The sequence below is a fragment of the Mauremys mutica genome, chromosome 6 (genome assembly GCF_020497125.1).
Source record: "Mauremys mutica isolate MM-2020 ecotype Southern chromosome 6, ASM2049712v1, whole genome shotgun sequence".
In the NCBI taxonomy this organism is placed as follows: Eukaryota; Metazoa; Chordata; order Testudines; family Geoemydidae; genus Mauremys; species Mauremys mutica.
Genome location: NC_059077.1, coordinates 120356968 through 120376299, shown reverse-complemented (window position 1 = coordinate 120376299; position 19332 = coordinate 120356968). Strand labels below are relative to the sequence as shown.

The 19332-nt window shown below is 43.3% G+C and overlaps 1 protein-coding gene across 1 annotated transcript in view; it reads left to right on the top strand.

Moving 5' to 3' along the window:
• LOC123372373 (cysteine-rich protein 1-like) overlaps window positions 1–19332 on the top strand; it is a 57808-nt gene that overhangs the window by 27960 nt on the left and 10516 nt on the right. Inside the window, exon 2 of the mRNA XM_045020430.1 lies at window positions 8743–8837. Within this exon, the coding sequence (XP_044876365.1) occupies window positions 8743–8837 (95 nt within the window). The remainder of the gene's footprint in view (window positions 1–8742; window positions 8838–19332) is intronic.

The window sequence follows — 19332 nt, the reverse complement described above, 5'->3', positions numbered from 1 at the left end:
CTTTCATGTGTTCATGACCCTTTTATGTTCCCTTTCCATTAACACGTGTGCCTCTGAGCTCAGCTAGTGAGAACGCTGGTGAAAATCGAATGTGAAGCTTGGCTGCTCAAACACTCATTGAGAGCAAAACTGAGACGGTGAATTCAATGAAAATTCCCCCTTCCCATTGTGTTATTAGCTAAATGCGCTGTCAAGTCAGGGGATGGAAACAATGCCATGTCGCTTACATAACTAACCAAAACACTGGTGAGTAGTTTATTGCGAACAATCTGCAGACCGAGAATTATTTACTGAAGACATTTGGGAGCATTTCATGATCCGTTCACAGAAAATATGTACCCAGAAATAAAGGCGACAACATTATTTAGTGTCAGTTATTCACTCAGCTCCGTCAAATAAGTCGTGGGCTTTTAAAAGGGATGGATAATTTCAGGATCAGCGATATTTATAGTTATGAGAGACAGTTGAAAAATGGGCCGGAAATATAGTGAGAATTTTGTCCTATTTCCTCATCAAAATTTCAGTGAAATATTTAATTGAAATTTCAACATTGTTCAGCCTGGTCTGTTATGTCTTGCTATGTTATGATCTGGCTAATGGAATCATATGCTTAATGTGTTTGCTACAGGCAGCTGTCAGGCGCCAATTCAAACAGGTATTTAAGCATGTGAGCAGGCCCACTGAAGTCATGCGATTGAAGTTAGGGAAGCGCTTAAACATCTGGCTGAATTGGGACCCCAAGGAAGGAATTTCCCCAAATTCCCCTATACAATTGCACCGGTGACTAGATGCACGTGAATTGGGGATTTTTCCACCTTTCTCCAAAGCATCACGTATTGCCCACTCATTCTATTAGACTTATAACACCTAGCTCTTACACGGTGCTTTTCATCAGTGGATCTCAAAGCGCTTCACAATCTTTAATGTAGTTATCTTCCCAACATCCCAGTGAGGGCAAGAAATGTTATTATCCCAGTTTTACACATGGGGAAACAAACCACACAAAGGCCAAGTAACTTGCCCAAGGTTACCCAGGAAGTCTGTGTCAGAGCAGTGAACCCAGGACTATCAACTCCCAGGGGACCATTCCTCCTCTCAGTGCACCATTCCACCAATGACCTGATCAGGGTGGATTTAAATCTTGATTTAAATCACTAGTCAGAAAGACTTGATTTAATCATGGATTTCTACATAAAAGTACATTCTTGTTGGTTGTTATAACCTTAATACGTATTCTTCACAACTCAGAGATAGATGTAAGTTTCATTTTTAGAAGGTACACGCTATATATTAAAGTGATTTATTTTGAAAACTTTTCAGATTTGTTTTATAGTTATATCAGAAAATGAATGATTTTTTGGTAATTTCATTTACCAAAGGTAATTGAAGCAGATATTCATGAAGTCACTGGGAGGTGAACTATCTCCAATTCAACAGGATAATCATTAATATTTGGAGGATTTTCTTGTCATGCTGTATTAGGAGAACATCACCAGCCAGACATTTAAATTGTTTTAGTTAAATAAAACAACTACGTTATGTATTCTGGATTTTTTTCTTCAACAGCAAACATATAATATTTTTACAAAACAAGCATATGAATTTTTGAATTTAGTTAAGACATTCAAGTTTTTTAAAATCAGGTTTGTTTTTGTTAAAATTGTTTTTAACCAAAATAGTTAAATGAAATATTTTTTGAAAACCCCAAAATTAAATCAACTATGTCAGCCAGGTCAACATGAGAAACTTTAAATATTGGCTTCTGCAGCTAACTCAGTCATCTTCACCTTCATTTTCCTGTTCGTTTATAATCTGGAAAAGAAAAAACAAGCTTTCCTGCTTTTTCAGGTCCCAAACAATTTTTCAATTTGGAATGAATTAGTCCAAAGGAAGAAAATGTTCTTTCTACACAGGCAAAAGAAGCTACTGCGGTTAAAAGTGAGATGATCACTTCGACAGTCTCTGAAGCCAAAGCGCTTAAGTGACTTCCACCAGTTCCCTGGTGTGACTTTCTTTAAAACATCATCAGCAAACATATATTTCTTGAATGGTTCACCCTTAGCTCTGAAGTTTATTATAGTTGGCACTATGGAGGGATGATTGCTGGAAGTCCATGTCATAGCCAACTCTTCTTCTTCAGTAGTTAAGGTTTGACCCTGGTACCGAGTATTGAGAATATTTGCAAGAAAATGAGCTGGAGATAGTGCTTGTCCCATTCGTTTTTTTAATGCTTGTAATTTAACTCTGTCATTGCATATTTCTCTTTTAAGATCTCACTCAGTTCCTTCCAAATTTCAACAGCGCCAGCAATAAAACATCCATTTCCCTGCATTTTGTTCAAGGATACAGAAATAGGCTTCAGGGTACTCAGCATGTGTTCAACATTTCTCTTAAACCCAGTGTTGAGAACTTTGGCTGTGACAGTGCCATCTATTTGTTCACAATTTTCTTCACAAACTGTCATCAGATTAGGCAAGTTCTTGATATAGTGCTCAAAACAGTCCACTACTGAGTTCCATCGCACGTCTTGTGGGAGAGTGAGCTTGGATCCTCCCACTTTTTTCAGAGCAGCTGCTGCAAAGTGGTTGTTATGGGTGTATTTTGCAATTTCAACAACATTTGCCTTTATTTCTGGAACACTGAAGTCTTTGGCTAGGAGGTGCATCAAATGAGCACTGCAACCGTATGTTATTAGCTTCTCATCTTGGATACGTTTGCAGCATTGTCTGTGACCAAGCTGTGTACTAGACATTTGAATTTCTTTTTCACAGTTTGTTATAGCTTTTACTGCTACTTGTAAGTATTCTACTGTGTGGGCATTTCCTGACGTATCAACTCTTTCTGTAAGGAAGACATTCCCTTCTTCTGTTGTCACACAAGCACATACAACAGGATCATTGTGAACATTACTCCACCCATCAAGACTCAGGTTAACAATTTCACCCTCTAGACCTTTTGCACACTGCTCAATTTCTCTTTCATACACTTTATCCAGCAATTTGCCTGCGACATCTGCTCTGTTGGGTGGACTGTATCCTGGTCTTAATGACTGAACCATGTTAATGAAGTGGGGGTTCTCAATCATACGGAAAGGAGAGTTTGTTGCATAAACAAATTGGGCATTTTTTCATCAATTACCTCTTTTTGTAATCTGCTGGTTCTTATCACACACTTGTCTATGGTTGTTTCTGGACGATGGAGGTTTTTTTCCTCTTTTTGTCACATGTGACATCCATGATGTGACTGAAACACTATCACTGGCAGGTAACTCTGAAACTATAGAAAATGATGGTGATCTTGAAGGTAGATAGTCCTTCAGAATCCTGTATGTTGAGGATGGATTCCCCTAAACAAAATAAGTCAATGCAGTTATTTAATTATTATTATTACCATACTGCTCATTTAGTATTACTCATTGCAGTCACTGACACTCAATGCTACTTTAAAGGTGAAATTGTAAAAGGAAGATCTGCCTATTTCAGCTTTTTATTTTTTATCGCAACTGCATCTAAAATGATAGTACCATAGTAACAACTATATTTTTTGCTCAAACATGAGAATTCAAGAATAGTCCAGAAGGAAGACAGGCAGTCCTTAAGAAACAAGTATGAAATAAAAAAGTTTACCAACCTGAAGATCCTGAAGGTTCAGACATGTTCTTTCATCATCTACAACGCGGCTTCCTCCTGAGAAGGAACACGTCTCATGATGTTGTTTCATTTGGGCAACCAGGCCTTGCATTTCTTTGTTGCACTGTTTGCATTTTGCACACATGCCCGTCTTACCCACAGGTAGAGGAACTTCATTAAAATATTCCCAGACTGGGTCTCTTTTACGGTCTGCTGCCATTATAGGTTTTCCCTTCTAGTGAGAGAATGGTATGGTGGATCTCAAATCAATGAAGGCTACACTCAGAAAGACCTCAAGACTTCTGGAATATGCTGCTCAAACAGTTTCACTTCTGTTTCTACTGCCTGTCCCTCCCGTCTCACATGTATCTACAGACTTCCTCTCCTTGTCCAGATCTAGTCCACCCCCAATAATCTTCTATTCATTAAACTTTTTGAAAGAGGTAAGGGATTGACTCTGGGTACACAAATTTGCAGAGGGACAATAGGGTTGAGGTCTGTTATTTCTCACCTCTATATATTATTTATTTATTTAAAAACATTTTTGCTGTTAACAAGCATGTTACCTCTGGAGACACAAATCCACAGTTTGAGAGCTGCAAAACTCAGCATTTCTGATGGTATCTTCTAGACTGAGCACTGAGTCCCATTGGGTAGATAGAAAGATTAACCTCAATAATCAATACAGAAGCCCCTGGAACCCCATAAAATTGGGTCCCTAATCCATGAACTATTGGAACTCATTTACAAAACTTTTCTTAAACATTACATGAATATATTGTCTCATACTATAGAATTAGAATTTATAATCCCTATTCTATGATGAGATCTCTTTGAGCTATAATGTAACTTAATTAAAACTATCTTTAGATAGGTTTTTTTCCTCAAAAAGCATTTTATCAAAAAAATCCAATTTAAATGAAAAAAATCTGATTTAAATAAAAATCCATTTTTTAAAAATCATTGATTATCCACCCTGGACTTGATCCACTGTAGTAAAAACTGATGCTTCTATAGTTCGCATCAATAGTGTCACTGTAATCACTCACAGACAATTGCATAATCACAGCTGTGAACAATGGAACCTAAAAAAATGCCTTGGTGAGGTTTACCAAGTGACCACTTTTGCCTGGTGTCCTTACAGAAGAGTTCAGTGGCTGCCCAGGAGGAGACACCCTTGTGAAGTTAATTGGATCTTGGTAGGCAGGCTTGAATTTTTCCTCTTGCTTTGGGGCAAGAATGTATGCGCTTTATGTGGGGGAAGTGCGGGGACGGGGAATGAGAAGACCCGCTGAAATTCCACTGCATAGTCCCAAGAAAGGAGCAGGGGAGGTCTGGTTTGTACTCTTGAAGCCCTTAACCTCCATGACAGCTTGGCTTTAATGGCCATCCCACTGAAATACTGATTAATTTTTAAACATTTTGTCAGGAAACATCTGTTTATTTCACATTTGGCCAAATGCTCTTCCACCTCTTTGGCCGGCGATAGCAACGGAGACAACAGTCGAGGGCATCTGACTTGCTGGAGGTTTGTCGAGCATATTATTATGGCATAATAATGCATGCACCTCTTTTCTCCTGGGGTTTGAGTCAGGCACGGCGTTGCCTTCCAGCAGCGTGCCCTTGTGCTGCAAAGTGACAGGATTCTGTTCCACTGCTCTGAAAAAGTCCGATGTGACAGCAAAGTCAGCAAATGGAGAACTCAGGCCAGTAAATGGGATTCAGCGGCTGAAGGGATGACATGCATTAGTCACAATATGAATGTTTAAAATAAAGAGGAGTCTGAAGGGCCATCTCATCTTGCTCGTCCCTTGTGGGATGCATCTAAAAATCCTGCTTTAGGATCTCTTCTGCCAACCAGCCCGAGATGTACAATCTGATTTATGAAAGCTGCTTCAACCAGCACTACACAAAGTGGGGAGGGGGATCCTTTCCCTTCCCCCTAGGTCATGCGTGCATTTGTACTTTGCTCAAAATGGTTGCTCAGAATCTGCCTGTTTCCAGAGAGGTCTGTGCTAATTAATACTATTACTACCGAGGTCTTTATAACACTTTTCATCAGGAGATCTCAAAGCGCTTTACAAAAGAAGTATCATTATCCCCATTATACAGATGAGGAAACTGAGGCACAGAGTAGTGATGCAACTTGTCAAAGGTTACCTGGAATAGCAGCCTGGTCTGCTGAATCCCAGTCCGGCATGCTACCCATTAGCCATCACTACCTTCCTTTGTTGGTAGTACCCTAGTTCAAATATGTATGCCCCTGTCCATCCCTCTCCAAAGATAGCCACTGGTGGCAGAGCGGGTCTGTTGGCTTACAATGACTTACAATGCACAGTCCTTTCTTAACCAAGCAATTTGAGCCTGATGAATCCTGTAGCTTCTGCTTTAATGGGAAGCAGTTAAAGTGGGGATTGGAACCCATGCCACATTTAATTATGGTACTATAGGTACGGTGACTGCAGGCTATTACGAAGGTGACCGTGGGATATTACTACAAGGGAAATCAGAAGTGCTTCAGAACGGGTATACCCGCTACTGACCATGTGGCTGTCACGGGCAAATCTGCAAGGTTAGGAATATTGGTAGGGGCGGGTTTCTACGCCTGTCACAGCCACCTCCAATGCCAGTGCTCAGGAAATGCGAGAGCCAGAATGCCTGAAATCAGCTGTGCTGTGGGAACCTAGATCCAGAGTCCCAGCTGGTGGAACTCACCTGGGGATTGCCCAGGGATTGAAGGGAGAGAGACACAGGCGGGGGCCCTCTTGCTAAGCCCCGATCTGCACCAATCCTGTTGAGTTGACACATCACCGCAGCGCTTATGTGACCAATGGAGAAGGGCAACGTGAGTGGAGATTGTTCCTTCTCCCCTCCCAGTGGGCCAATCCAATGGGAATCAGAAATAAAAACTGGTCAGGCTGGAAAATGCAGGGTTTGCATGTGACCCATCCCAGGCTTAATTCAGCACCATCCAAGAAAGAGCTTACAGGGGCTGCCAATGGGATCAATGTCATGACTGGGCACCACTCGTGGCCTCTGTTGTCATCTGGCTGCAGCTCTGTTGCAGGTTATACGCTTAAATGGCTGGTGCCAAACTTCATCCGGGCCTTAGGCCTCCAGGTTAGCCCCTACGCTTGTGAGCCTCTGAATAATTCCAAGCCCTGCCTGGCTCAGTTAAACTCTAGGGGCCCAGTTCATCATTACCAGCACTGTGCGGCCTCCGCAGGAGCCCTGCTGCATGGGGTGATCCAGGCTTGGGCAGGGGCATGCTGGAGGAAAGCGGGGAGGACATGCCAGAGGAATGGGGATGTGCCGGGGCATTCTTACTGCCCCGCAGAAATTCTGGCCCTCTGTGTTGGTCCATAAAGCTCCCTAGCCAGCGCTCAACCTAGCACCCAGCTGCCCTGAAACAGAGTTACTTGTTACTGGATATGGGCCCATGTCGCCAGGTTCAGATCTAGAACCCCCATTTCACCAAATTCAAGCTGTCAGTCTGGTCCCATCCAGATTCCAGCTTCGGCTCAACATGCCTGAGCCCTGGGGTTTGGATCAGAGTCCAACCTTTTCCAGAGTTAAAGGGAATTTGGATCTGAAGCTGCAATTTTCCTCCTGGTCTTCACTGGAGTCACTAGTGTTGCTCTGTAAGAGAGGGCAGAATCTATCCTGCGATATTAATGGGACATCGGTAACTTGAAATCCAGCCAGTTTTTTTTAAAAAGATGTAAACGTTGTTCTAAGTGTTGCCCCCAAGTTCCCTGCTAACGTTTGTGGGTTTAGAATCACATTCCCCCTCTTGGTGTGCGAAACACACACATACAGTACACACCAGGGGAAACTGACTATGCAGAAAGTGCTGTCAAGTGCAGAATCGGGGACTGGATCAGTACTGAACTAGCTCCCCATTGTGTTGCTAGAGAAACCACTCACCGAGCGATCTCTTAAAGGGAAACCCTCAGTGCTTGGGATGAGTAAAGCTCTTATTGCCCTTTTCACAGGGGTAGAGATGTTTACCCTGGTGTCCTGATTTAAATCCAACTCAGTCAGATATTCTGCCCATCTAACTTCCTGCTGCCGTTTCAGGCTTCTTCCTGTAACCACTGTGTAAGGTTGCTGTGTGCTGTTAAACAGATGCTGTATTCCACCCCAGAGAGCTGGCTAAATTTCTGGAGTGGGGAGAACTTCAGAAATGGGGAGAAACACAGTTTACATAGTCCAGTGAGATACACAGAGATAAAAAGGTGCCTTACAAATGTAAGATATTAATTATTATTACTGGGTAGTATCTCTGTGGCCTTATACAGATGACTATATGTACCAGGATCAAAGCCCCTCTACAGGGAAAATATACCAGGGAAATAAATGCCCAATAATTGTCTGACAGCTCCACAGGGAAGATAAATAAAACGTGTTTGTATGTTTCCTGAAATGAAGTATGTGGCTGTAGGGTTGTCCTGATTTTCTTGATCCACTCCCACAAGAATGTTTGCATTGAGCCATGCACTCAGCCTGATCCTGAGCTGTGAGGTGTTATCTCTGAGTTTGATCATATTCTGCCTGGGGAGCTAATCAGTACTGCCCTCTCCCTTTAGCAGTATTATGACAAGATTGAATACCTAATTGCCTCAGAGTAAAATTCTAAATAATAATAAGACAACTAGGTACCCAAGTTGACGGCAGGATGTGTCTCCCCGAGTGCCTTTTTATTCTTAGCTCTAACACAAACCAAGAAAGCATCTACACTAAACAATGTGTGACCTGGGACAGAAATCCTGCCAAAGATGAAAAAAAAAAACCCTCCCAAACCCTACATTTGACTGAAGCGAAGAAGAAAGGCAATTTTCGTCCTGGTTAGGCATGAAATTTCCAACCTGTAAACTTTAGAAAGAGTAAACTTCAAAAAGGCAGAGCCACAGCAGTGCTGTTGAAACCAACTCACAGAAAAAAGCCAAATTGTCCCTGTATTAAAGATTCTACCCCGGCTTTGATTTGAGAAAAAGAGTCGCACTCTTCCCTGGCAAGTAATTCCACGGATCAAAGACCCATTTCACATATGTTCCACTATTAATGAGGTGCTTGGAGTATAATTACTCATACCTTTTTCTTCTCTTAACAGCTGAGAGGAAGCGTTCTCTAGGCAAAGACTATCATCCCCTTTGTCTGAAGTGTTACCAGTGCAAACGGCAGCTCAGCCCCGGCCAGCACGCAGAGGTAGGAAATGAACTGTCTCTTATCTGCCTGCCTCGATGAGTTCCTGCATGCCCACAATAATCCATCTCCTGATCCCATTTCAAAGGGCTGGTTCGCACCGGGATACACTAAAGGCTGCATGCAATATGCTTAGAAGTTTTTTTCAGTGTGATTGCTGGGGAGATAAAGGCTGATAGAAAGTGGACATACACAGGGAACAGCAGACAGATTAGAACTATTACAGCACCAGGGTAGCACCACCATTTACTAAAAATATCCAGCTTGCCACAGCGACAAAGATAAGCCATCGTGTGTCTGTCACACTCCAGTGTGGGGAGGTGGATGGGGGTGAGTGTGTTGAGAGCAGAGAACAGGTTGCACATAGTATTGTACACTTTAATAGAGCCGGCAGGAATTTTTCAGCAAAATGAAATGTTCTGAATGAGCTGAATTATTTAAAAAAATTGGAGGTTTCACAGGTGGGAAAATGTGAGATTCGGACTTTTCATCACAATTCAGGATGTGAAAATTTTCCTGCCCAGCTCTATACTGGGGAACTCAAACAGACTCAGATCTGAAGGGTCAGACTATGAGTATCACCAGGGGGTTTGACATACCTCAAGCAATATTGCTGAGAGCCCTGCTTTTGAAGACTGCCCCCGAGCATCAGGGAGTGAACTCTTGGGAAGATTTTCCTAGTCTAACCCAAAGTCGGTGACCCTTTAAGGATGCTTCAGAATCGATGGGATGGGTTTTTGGAGAGGGTTGAGGTGTTCCTCAAATGGGGGAGGTGGGGAGAAATGGAAAGGAGCTTTGTGGAACTGGTGGGCTGGCCAAGTGGAGCTAGCCACTAAATGATTGCAGAGCCTAAGTCCCTCTTTCAAAAGGGATGTAGACAGCTGGGGCCATATTTTCAATGCTACCCCCACTCCTCGACTAGAGGGGGATCAGCAGGGGTACCAAGAGCAGTGGATTTCAGAACAAATAATCCTTTGAGATTACCGGGGCAGTTCTGTCTCTCAGAGCAATTGTCTCAGGCTCTCTGCAGACTCAGGCCAAAGATTCAAGCTCTTCTTACTAACCATCAGGGCTAGAAACAATTTTTTAAATTAATACTGGAATTCAGATGTCATCACATGATTCCAGGAGTTGGAGCCTCAGGCTGCCTATGCCTTAATGTGTCCCTGCTTCCAAGTCCCAGTGCAGGCAGGCGTGTTCAGGAGCGAGTCTTTGTGGGCATGCATGCACCTGACCTGCCCACATCCGCGGTGGCTGATTTCTCAGGGTAGCCAGAGACAGCTGCTCTTTGTTTGCCTGCAGTACTGCCCCGTGACAGATTCTGCCTACAGGATCTGATTTATACAAGACACCCAAGAGCTGTCATGTATCTGCATGCGGTTTCTGATTCTGCAGCATCCCCAACCATATGCTCCTCTTCTCTAAAATCAGAATCAGTCCTACTGCCACACTCTTCAAATCTCCAATCACTGAGACAAATGAAGATGGTGGCGGATGCTGCTGCAGACCTTCCTGGCTCTGTGCTACAAACAGCACAGCCCCCACTTGCTTTCTGCAGGTTCACAAAGCAGAAAGGCCAAGAGATCTTTCGGATTCTTCCCCAGAGGGCTGTGGTAAGGGCAAGGCACTAGGACGATGTTGTCTCTAACACACAGTAACCTGAGCAGCAAAGCCAGCGCATTCCCCTTAACACGTGATCAGAGCCAAATTCTGCTTGCTGACTAGGAAGAAGTGGGAAGCTGGTGGGAGCCTATTTTGTGTCTGTCTCATGTGAACTTCTTGTGTCTAAGGTGATATATGCATCACCCCTCCCCGCCCAAAACAGCCTAATGAGGAATGATCCCCAGCCTGATTTCCCACTTCTCGAGGACAGTAACAATTGGCTCTGGGTCTGCACCAGGCCTACTGAGCCCAGACCCACTCCCCACTCAGCTGTTCTGGCACCTTATATTATACACTTTTAAAAATGTCAAAATCAGCCTAGGAGCCTCGGGCCATGGTCCTGGACCCCTTGTGGATTAGATTTTATTGAAACAAAATGTTTTGATTGACCCCAAACAAGTTTTCCCCTCCCCCCGCTCCAAAAAAAAATTTGTTTCACAGGAAATGAAATGTCAAAATGTTGGAATTTGCCATGGCTTAAAAAAAAGAAAATACCAAAAAAGAGACAGTTCAAAGAAGAGCAACCAAAAGTCTCTACTAGGAGAGATGGAAGGAACTAGTTTGTTTAACCTAAAAACTACCTGAAAAGGCAGCAAGGTACTGGCACACTCCTAAAAGCGGCTCAATACAGAAGAAACTATTCTGAGGGTTGTGACAGACCCAGACCAGTGGGGTACAGGAGTCTGGTCGAGGGCAAATATACTGGTCACTGGATGAGTAGTTTTCTGTTCCCTGAGTGACCAGAGCAGGCGCTGCACTAGAATAATCAGGAACCTGCTAGAACCAATTCAGGCAGACAGGCTGATTAGATCACCTGCAGCCAATCAAGGCAGGCTAATCAGGGCACCTGGGTTTAAAAAGGAGCTCACCTCAGTTTGTGGTGCGTGTGTGAGGAGCTGGGAGCAAGAGGCGCAAGGAGCTGGGAGTGAGAGGGTGTGGTGTGGTGTGGTGTGGTGTGGTGTGGTGTGGTGTGGTGTGGTGTGGTGCTGGAGGACTGAGGAGTACAAGCGTTATCAGACACCAGGAGGAAGGTCCGGTGGTGAGGATAAAGAAGGTGTTTGGAGGGGGCCATGGGGAAGTAGCCCAGGGAGTTGTAGCTGTCATGCAGCTGTTACAGGAGGCACTATAGACAGCTGCGATCCACAGGGCCCTGGGCTGGAACCCGGAGTAGAGGGTAGGCCTGGATTCCCCCCAAACCTACCAACTCCTGATCAGACACAGGAGGAGCTGACCCAGACTGTGGGTTACACCTGAGAGGAAGATCACTGAGGTGAGCAAATCTGCCAATAAGCGCAGGACCTAAGGAGCAAGGTGCTGAAGTTAAAAGGATAAAGGGAGGTAGCAGAAGTAACTGATGTTAAGGTCAGTCAGCCAGCGACATGAAATGTCGAATAAGGTAGCTTGCTATGGCACAGTCACTAGACATCTCGAACCTGGAAGCAGGGGTTTTAATTAGGCAATCTGCGAAGGTTCCCTTTCATTTCTGAAAGCTCTGACTCACGGATCTGCTGTAAATTGGCTTTGAATCCAGGTCTCCAGAGGAAGAGACTGGCTGTTTAACTCGCTAGCCCCATGGCCATCAGGCCTGGTGGATTAGACCAGAAATAGCAGACACCCACCTATTCTGGAAGCAAAGCTGCTTCCCTGAATATGTGCATCCCATCCCCACTGTGTCTGTGGGAAGTTCCTTTTACTAGAGGATTGATTTAAAGTGACTGCTTGTCCTGACAGCCACTATTTCCTGGCAAACGTTGGCCTCTGGTTCAGTTGATTTCATCATGTAACCAGCATTCCCTATGCTCCCTCTAACACTGCAGGAATTTGCTTAAAAGCTGAGACACACAATCTTTCCATCCACATCGATCACCTTAGATCAGATCCCAACAATTTTAATTCCTCTGGGGTTTGAGAGTTTTTTCCCCTCTCCTGAAGTAGAGAGCCACATTGAAAAAGGAAAGTTAGCGGTAGGCTGGCTTGCCAGAAGTTGGGATGGCAACTACCTGCACTATGATCAGATCTGTCCACTGCCATCAGCTAATATTGAGCTGAAATGAGAAGCTAAAAGAGATCTATGGTACAAAGCAATGCTCATGATACTTTATTTGAAATGATAAACTTTGCTTGCGGTTTTTTGTTTTTTTTTAAAGACGGGCTATAACAAAAACAACCCTCTTGCTGAATTCCCGCTCTACCATTCCCCTTCCCAGCCCTTCAGTCAGTTCATCTGCTTTCATCCCAAACTCGCCTGTAGCAGCTCTGTATTTTACTCTGTCTGAGTACACCCACATCGGTGCCAGCACTTAAATACCATTAGCAGGAACATTTGGGGGAGGAATAATGACATGCCTTTAGCCCCCACTGAAATGCTTTGGACTCAGTGCAGTTTTTGGGAGACAGGGAAGCAAACTGAAAAAAAAATTAAAAGGAAATGAGAAGTGTCTCTCCTACAGAGTGGAGTAGTTAGCATGGACTAACTCCATACGTCTAATTCAGATACTGAAATAATCTATTAGCAGAAGGTTTAGGCCTAACAGATTCTGATGGAAAAATATAAAAAACGTCTAACTGTTCTCATTAAATATTTTTAAAAAACCACTCAATGCAACACATTTTTTGTTTGCATTTTAAAATTCCCCATGTACTGTTTGGAACCCAAACATTGAAGCATCATGCACATAAGAGAAGTGCAATAAGCCAAGAGAAACTGAGTAGGATCCAGTTTGCAGTGTTGTTATAGTCATGTTGGTCCCAGGATATGAGAGAGACAAGGTGGGTGAGGTAATATCTTTTACTGGAATAACTTCTGTCGGTGAAAGAGACAAGCTTTTGAGCTCTAGAGAGCTCTTCTTGAGGTGTGGGAAGGGTAATCAGAGTGTCACAGCTCAATAAAAGGTGGAACAATTTGTTAAGCATAAGGAGTTAACACATGTTGCAAGAAACCGTTCAAAATCAAGTAGGAAATTAACACATCTGCAGTCATAGGACAAAGGAGAGTTAGGGCAGGTCTACACTAGAAATTTACATTGGCGCAGCTGCACCCCTGTAATGCATCTGATGAAGACTCTCTAAGCTGATGGGAGAGAGCTCTCCTGTCAGCTTAATAACTCCACCTCCGTGAGAGGCGGTAGCTATGTCAGTGGGAGAAGTTCTCCCGCCAACACAGCCCTGTCTACATGGGGGAGCGGGGTTAGGGTCGTTATAACTATGCTACTCTGGAGTGTGGATTTTTCACACCGCTGAATGACTTAGATATACTGTAGTAAGTCAGCATTGGCCTGCTAAACCCAGGGTTGAGAGTTCAATCCTTGAGGGGGTCATTTAGGGCTCAGGGCAAAAATCTGTCTGGGGATTGGTCCTGCTTTGAGCAGGGGGTTGGACTAGATGACCTCCTGAGGTCCCTTCCAACCCTGATATTCTAAGTCCCAGGCTCATCATTTAAAGGTGTTGTGCAGGTTTCCTTGAGGACACGGACTGAGAGGTCAGATATAAAGTGATCACTTTGTGAAAAGTGTTCACCCATGGTTGATTGGATGTTTTTGTCTTTTACAATTTTACTATGCAAGTTCATTCGAAAGCATAGTGATTGTCTGATTTCATCCACATAATTGTTGTTGGGGCATTTCATGCACTGGGTGAGGGACACCATGTTTGTGATAGGCATGTGTAGGACCCCTGGTTCTTGAAGGGTGTGTTGTAGGGGTTACTGATTATCATAGCAGTGGAGATATGGCTTCAGGTTTTGAATCTGTTGTTCTGGCAGGGTCTGGTGCCACTTCCAGTTGGTGTAGCCTGGTCTTTGCGGAGTTTGCTTCTGATAAGGAGCTTGGCAAGTTTGGGGGCTGGGGGTTGGAAGGCCAGAAGATGGAAGACAGGAAAGATTTCTTTCAGGATGTGGTCCCCATCAAGTATGGGTTGTAATGGTTTGATGATGCCATGCATGGGTCCGAGTGTGGGTTAGCAGATGACAACTAGGGGTGTGGGGTCAGTGGGGTGTTGTTTTTTGTTCTATATTGAAGCAGATTCTCTCAGGGAATTAGGGTGGCTCATTCCATGATGCGATCTACTTCTCTGGTGAAGAGTCCTTATTTGGTGAAAGCGGTTTTAAGTGTGTTAAGGTGTGCATCCCGAATATTCTCCTCAGAGCATATTCTGTGGTATCTGAGGGCCTGGCTATACATAACCAATTTCTTGGTGTGTTTGGGGTGGATGCTGAATCTGTGGAGGTAAGTGTGGTGATTCGTGGGTTTCCTTATATCGAGCTCTAGGACATTGTTGAAGCTGATGGTGTTTTTCAGGAAGATGATGTAGGTGTGGGAGTGTTCTAGAGAGAGTCTGATGTCTGGCTAGTGGTTGTTGAAGTTGGGGGGGGCACTCTAGGAGGGAGTTTTGGAGACAGCGAAAATAATCGTTGATGTATCTCAGGTATATCATTGATTTCATGCAGCATTTTTCTAGAAATTCTTCCTCCAGGTGGCGCATGAAGAGGTTGGCATATTGTCCTATGACTGCAGCAATTACCCACTTCATTTAGAATTGGGTCTTGCAATATGTGTTAACTCCTTATGCTTAACGATCTGTTCCCCCTTGTATTTAGTTGTGATACTCTGGGTACCTTTCCCAGACCTGAAGAAGAGCTCTCTGTGGAGCTCAAAAGCTTGTCTCTCTTACCAACAAAAGTTGGTCCAATAAAAGATATTTCCTCACCGACCTTGTCTCTCTCTAGAGTCTAGTTTCACAGATTATACAGAAATGTAAATAAAGAGATTCATGGTGAAAACCATAAGTCCTGGAGTACCCACTGAAAAGTTTAGTGGGTGCTTAGTACCCACTGGCAGCCAGCTCCTCCTTCTCTCTCTCTCTGCCCCCCCAATGCCTCCTGCCTGCCAGTGGCCCTGCTGATCAACTCTCCCCCTTCCCTCCCAGCCACTGGGATCAGCTGTTCCATGCCGTGCAGGAGGTGCTGGAGGGGAGGGAGAGGAGCGGGGATGGGGCACACTCAGGGGAGGGGGCAGAACTGGGTGGAAGAGGCGGGGTGGGGGCAGAATGGAGGCAGGAAGAGGAGGGGCGGAGGTGGGGACTTGGGGGAAGGGGTGGAGTGGGGGCAGGGCCTGGGGTGGCACAGGAGTCGAGCACCCCTGGGATGAGGAGGAAGCTGGCGCCTGCAGTGAAAACATTCTTTCCATTTGAATAATATAAAGAAACATTGGTAACACACCTACAGCCTTTGGGTTTTCTTTAACAATGATTTTAAACTTGACAGTATATTTTTCAGTGAATTATAATATATCCCTCCTACCTGTTAAAATGTAATTTGTGAGAGTCTTTATGTCTCCCCTACTCTGAGTGGTGCCTGCTCCCAATCCAGGTTTCCAACACAATAGTGCAAATCAGAGCTTCTTCCCCATTACGTCTAAACTGCCTCCGCTGGCCTGTTATATGCTGCTCGACCAGTGAAGCAATATTTGCAGCTATACAACCTGGTGCTGTAAATCCATCACCTCTGACAGCTAAGTAGCACTGGGCCAGCTCAGGCCTGGGATGGGGCAGCTAGGTGTTGTGGGAAGTGTTATCAGTGGTACTGCAGGTAGCACGCTTGGCTCCGAATGAGTGCTGAACCCTTGCCCAATGGAGGTGCTGTCTTTCCAATGAGATTCAAAACCAGGATTGGTACCACCTGTGTGTGTTGCTGTTTTTCATGAGACATTTGTCACATCTCATTGCAAAGGTGATTACAATCCCTTGGTGGATAGAGTGAAACTTACCTTTGTATAATGACATGGAAAAATTGAATGAAAGCTGTGAGATACAGCATGACGCTCAAGACTGCTGGTTGCACATCATCATATGTTTCAGAAAAAGACACCCAATTTTGATTTACTGACTTTGAGTGATAGAGAATCCACTACATCCTTAGGAGAGCTGTTTCAATGCTTAATCTACTCACTGTTAAAAATTTGCACCTTATTTCTAGCTTTTTGTTTCCAGACATTACGCTATCTTTATCCTCTAGATTAAAGAGCTATCTGCAGTTATAAGTGCCTTTCCCATTTAAGTATTTGTAGATCATCATCAAGCAATCTCTTAAACTTGTCTAGGACACATTAAATAGACTACAAAAAGAACAGGAGTACTTGTGGCACCTTAAAGACTAACAAATTTATTTTAGCATGAGCTTTCGTGAGCTGCAGCTCACTTCTTCGGATGTGAAGTGAAGAAACCTGTCATTAAATAGACTGAACTTCTTCAGTTACTCATTGTAAGGCAGGTTTTCCAGACCTTGAATCGTTCTTGTAGCTCGTCTCCAAACCCTTTCCAATTTGTCAACATCTTTTGTCATAGATTCACAGATTTCAAAGCCAGAAGGGACCACTGTGATCCTCTAGTCTGACCTCCTGTATAATACACGCCACAAAACTCACCCAAAATAATTCCTAGATCAGACCTGTTAGAAAAACATCCCATCTTGGTTTAAAAATTGCCAGTGATGGAGAAGCTATCATGATCCTTGGTAAGTTGTTCCAATGGTTAATTACCCTCCCTGACTGTTAAAAATGTACACCTTATTTCCTGTCTGAATTTCTCTAGCTTCAGCTTCCAACCATTGGATCATGCTGGATCATAAGAGCTGCCATACTAGGTCAGATCATGGTCCATCTTGCCAAGTATCATATCTCTCACGGTGGCCTGTATCTAAGCTTCAGGGGGAGTGTAAAGAACAGGGAAATTATGGAGTGATCCACCCCTGTCTTCCACTCTGAGTTTCTGGTCGTCAGAGGTCCAGAACTGGACACAATATTCCAGCAGAGATTGCACTAGTGCCAAATACAAGAGGTAAAATAACCTCTCTGCTCCTACTTGAGAATCCCTTGTTTATGCATCCAAGAATCATATTAGCCCTTTTGGTCACAGTGTTGCACTGGAAGCTCATATTCAGCTGCTTGTCCACCAAATCTTTTCAGAGTCACTTGCTCCCAGGATAGAGTCCATGTTCATGTAAGTATGGCCTGCACTCTCTTTTCCTAGGTATATACATTTACATTTAGCCATATTAAAAGGCATATTGTTTGCTTGTGCCCAGCTTGCCAGGCAATTCAAGTTGCTCTGTATCAGAGACCTGTCCTCTTCATTATTTACCATTCCCCCAATTTTGATGTCATCTGCAAACTTTATCACTGATGATTTTACGTTGTTTTTCAGATCATAGATAAAAATATTGGTAAATTGTAACAATGGCTAATTACTCTCACTGTTAAAAATCATGGCTTATTTCCAGTCTGAGTTTGTCCATGACTCCATATTCCCTGATTTTGTCCAGGATTGATGTCAAGCTAACTGGCCTATAGTGACGTAGGTCATCCTGTTTATCCTTTTAAAATATTGGCACAACATTAATTTTCCCCCAGTATTCCAAGATATTTTAAAAAGCAGCATCAATGGTTCAGAGAGTTTGCCAGCTAATTCTTTTAAATCTCATGGGTGCCAGTTATCTGATCCTGCAGATTTAAAAATGTTTAACGTTAGGAGTTACTTTATAACAATTTGTCTAGAAATACTTTTTATTCCAACAATAACATTATCCCTCTAATATGTGGCTACATCATATAGCTTCTTTCCAAATGCACAACAATTATTCAACCCTTCTGCTTTTTCTGCAGAATTATTACCATATCTGTCTAGTAAAGAACCTCTGTTATTTCTAGGAATTCCTTTGTTCTTGATTTATGTTCATACCTTTTTCATTGATACCTTTAGCTTCTGTTATCAATTGTTTGAATTTCATAACTGCTAATGTATAGTCATTACAATCAACTTCCCTCTTTTTCAATTTGTTATATATTGTACTTTATTTTTTATAGCTGATTTCACTTCCTTTCTTAACCAAGAGGGTATTTTATGTGAATAAGACTTCTTTTAGGGTTGCAGGATTGTGGTTTATTTAGATATTTAGTAAAGCTTTCTTAAACATTCCCAGTTATCATCCATTTAATTTTTTTTTCTTCCAACCAATTTTGATGGTAATTGTTTCCAGCATCAGAAAAATGGCCCTTTTAAAATGCCAAGTATATATATTAATGGTCAGGACTATATCCTCTTTGCACATAACAAATGTAATTAGGTCATGAGTACTTGCTCTTAGGCAACCGCTAATTGTTAGCTCAATGATCAATTCTTCTTTATCTGTCAGAATAAGGTCTAATATAGAAATACTCCTAGTTGGATATAATACACGTAGTGTTAGAAAATTATTATCTATAGTTTTCAGAAGGATGTTTAAATAGTGGCAGCTTCAAACGTCCTGCATATGTCCCCCCCGACTGAACTCCCCAATGACAACTTGTTTATTCTTTCTGTACATTGCAAATAGATGTTTAAAGAACGGCTTATCCTGCTCTCAATGTCTGTAACAAACTCCCACCGGTCTCCCACCCGGTGGCTCATCAGTGAGAACACTGATCCGTAAGCGCCCCAGGTCCTGTGCTTTGAACTGACGGTAGCTCTAAAGCCGGTAATGGTATCTGCTGCCCACTCTGTCCTGCCTAAATAGGGTGTTTCCAGTGAGACCATTCCCACCACATGAATCCTCCCACCATGTCACAGGAATAGCTGAGTGGCCTGCAGTCTTGAGCCCTGCCTCCTTATCCTCCCCTGAACACCTGTGGAAAGGGACGAAAAAAGAAACTGCAATTTGTCAGCTAGCGATCAAGTGGTGCCCCTTGCCCCCATGCCACAAGCATCTGTCACAGTCTCTAGGTATACTTTACTATTACATTCCAATACAGTCATAAAGAACCCCAATAGATGCCCAAATCAACACCCTTCCACAAATAATCATGCC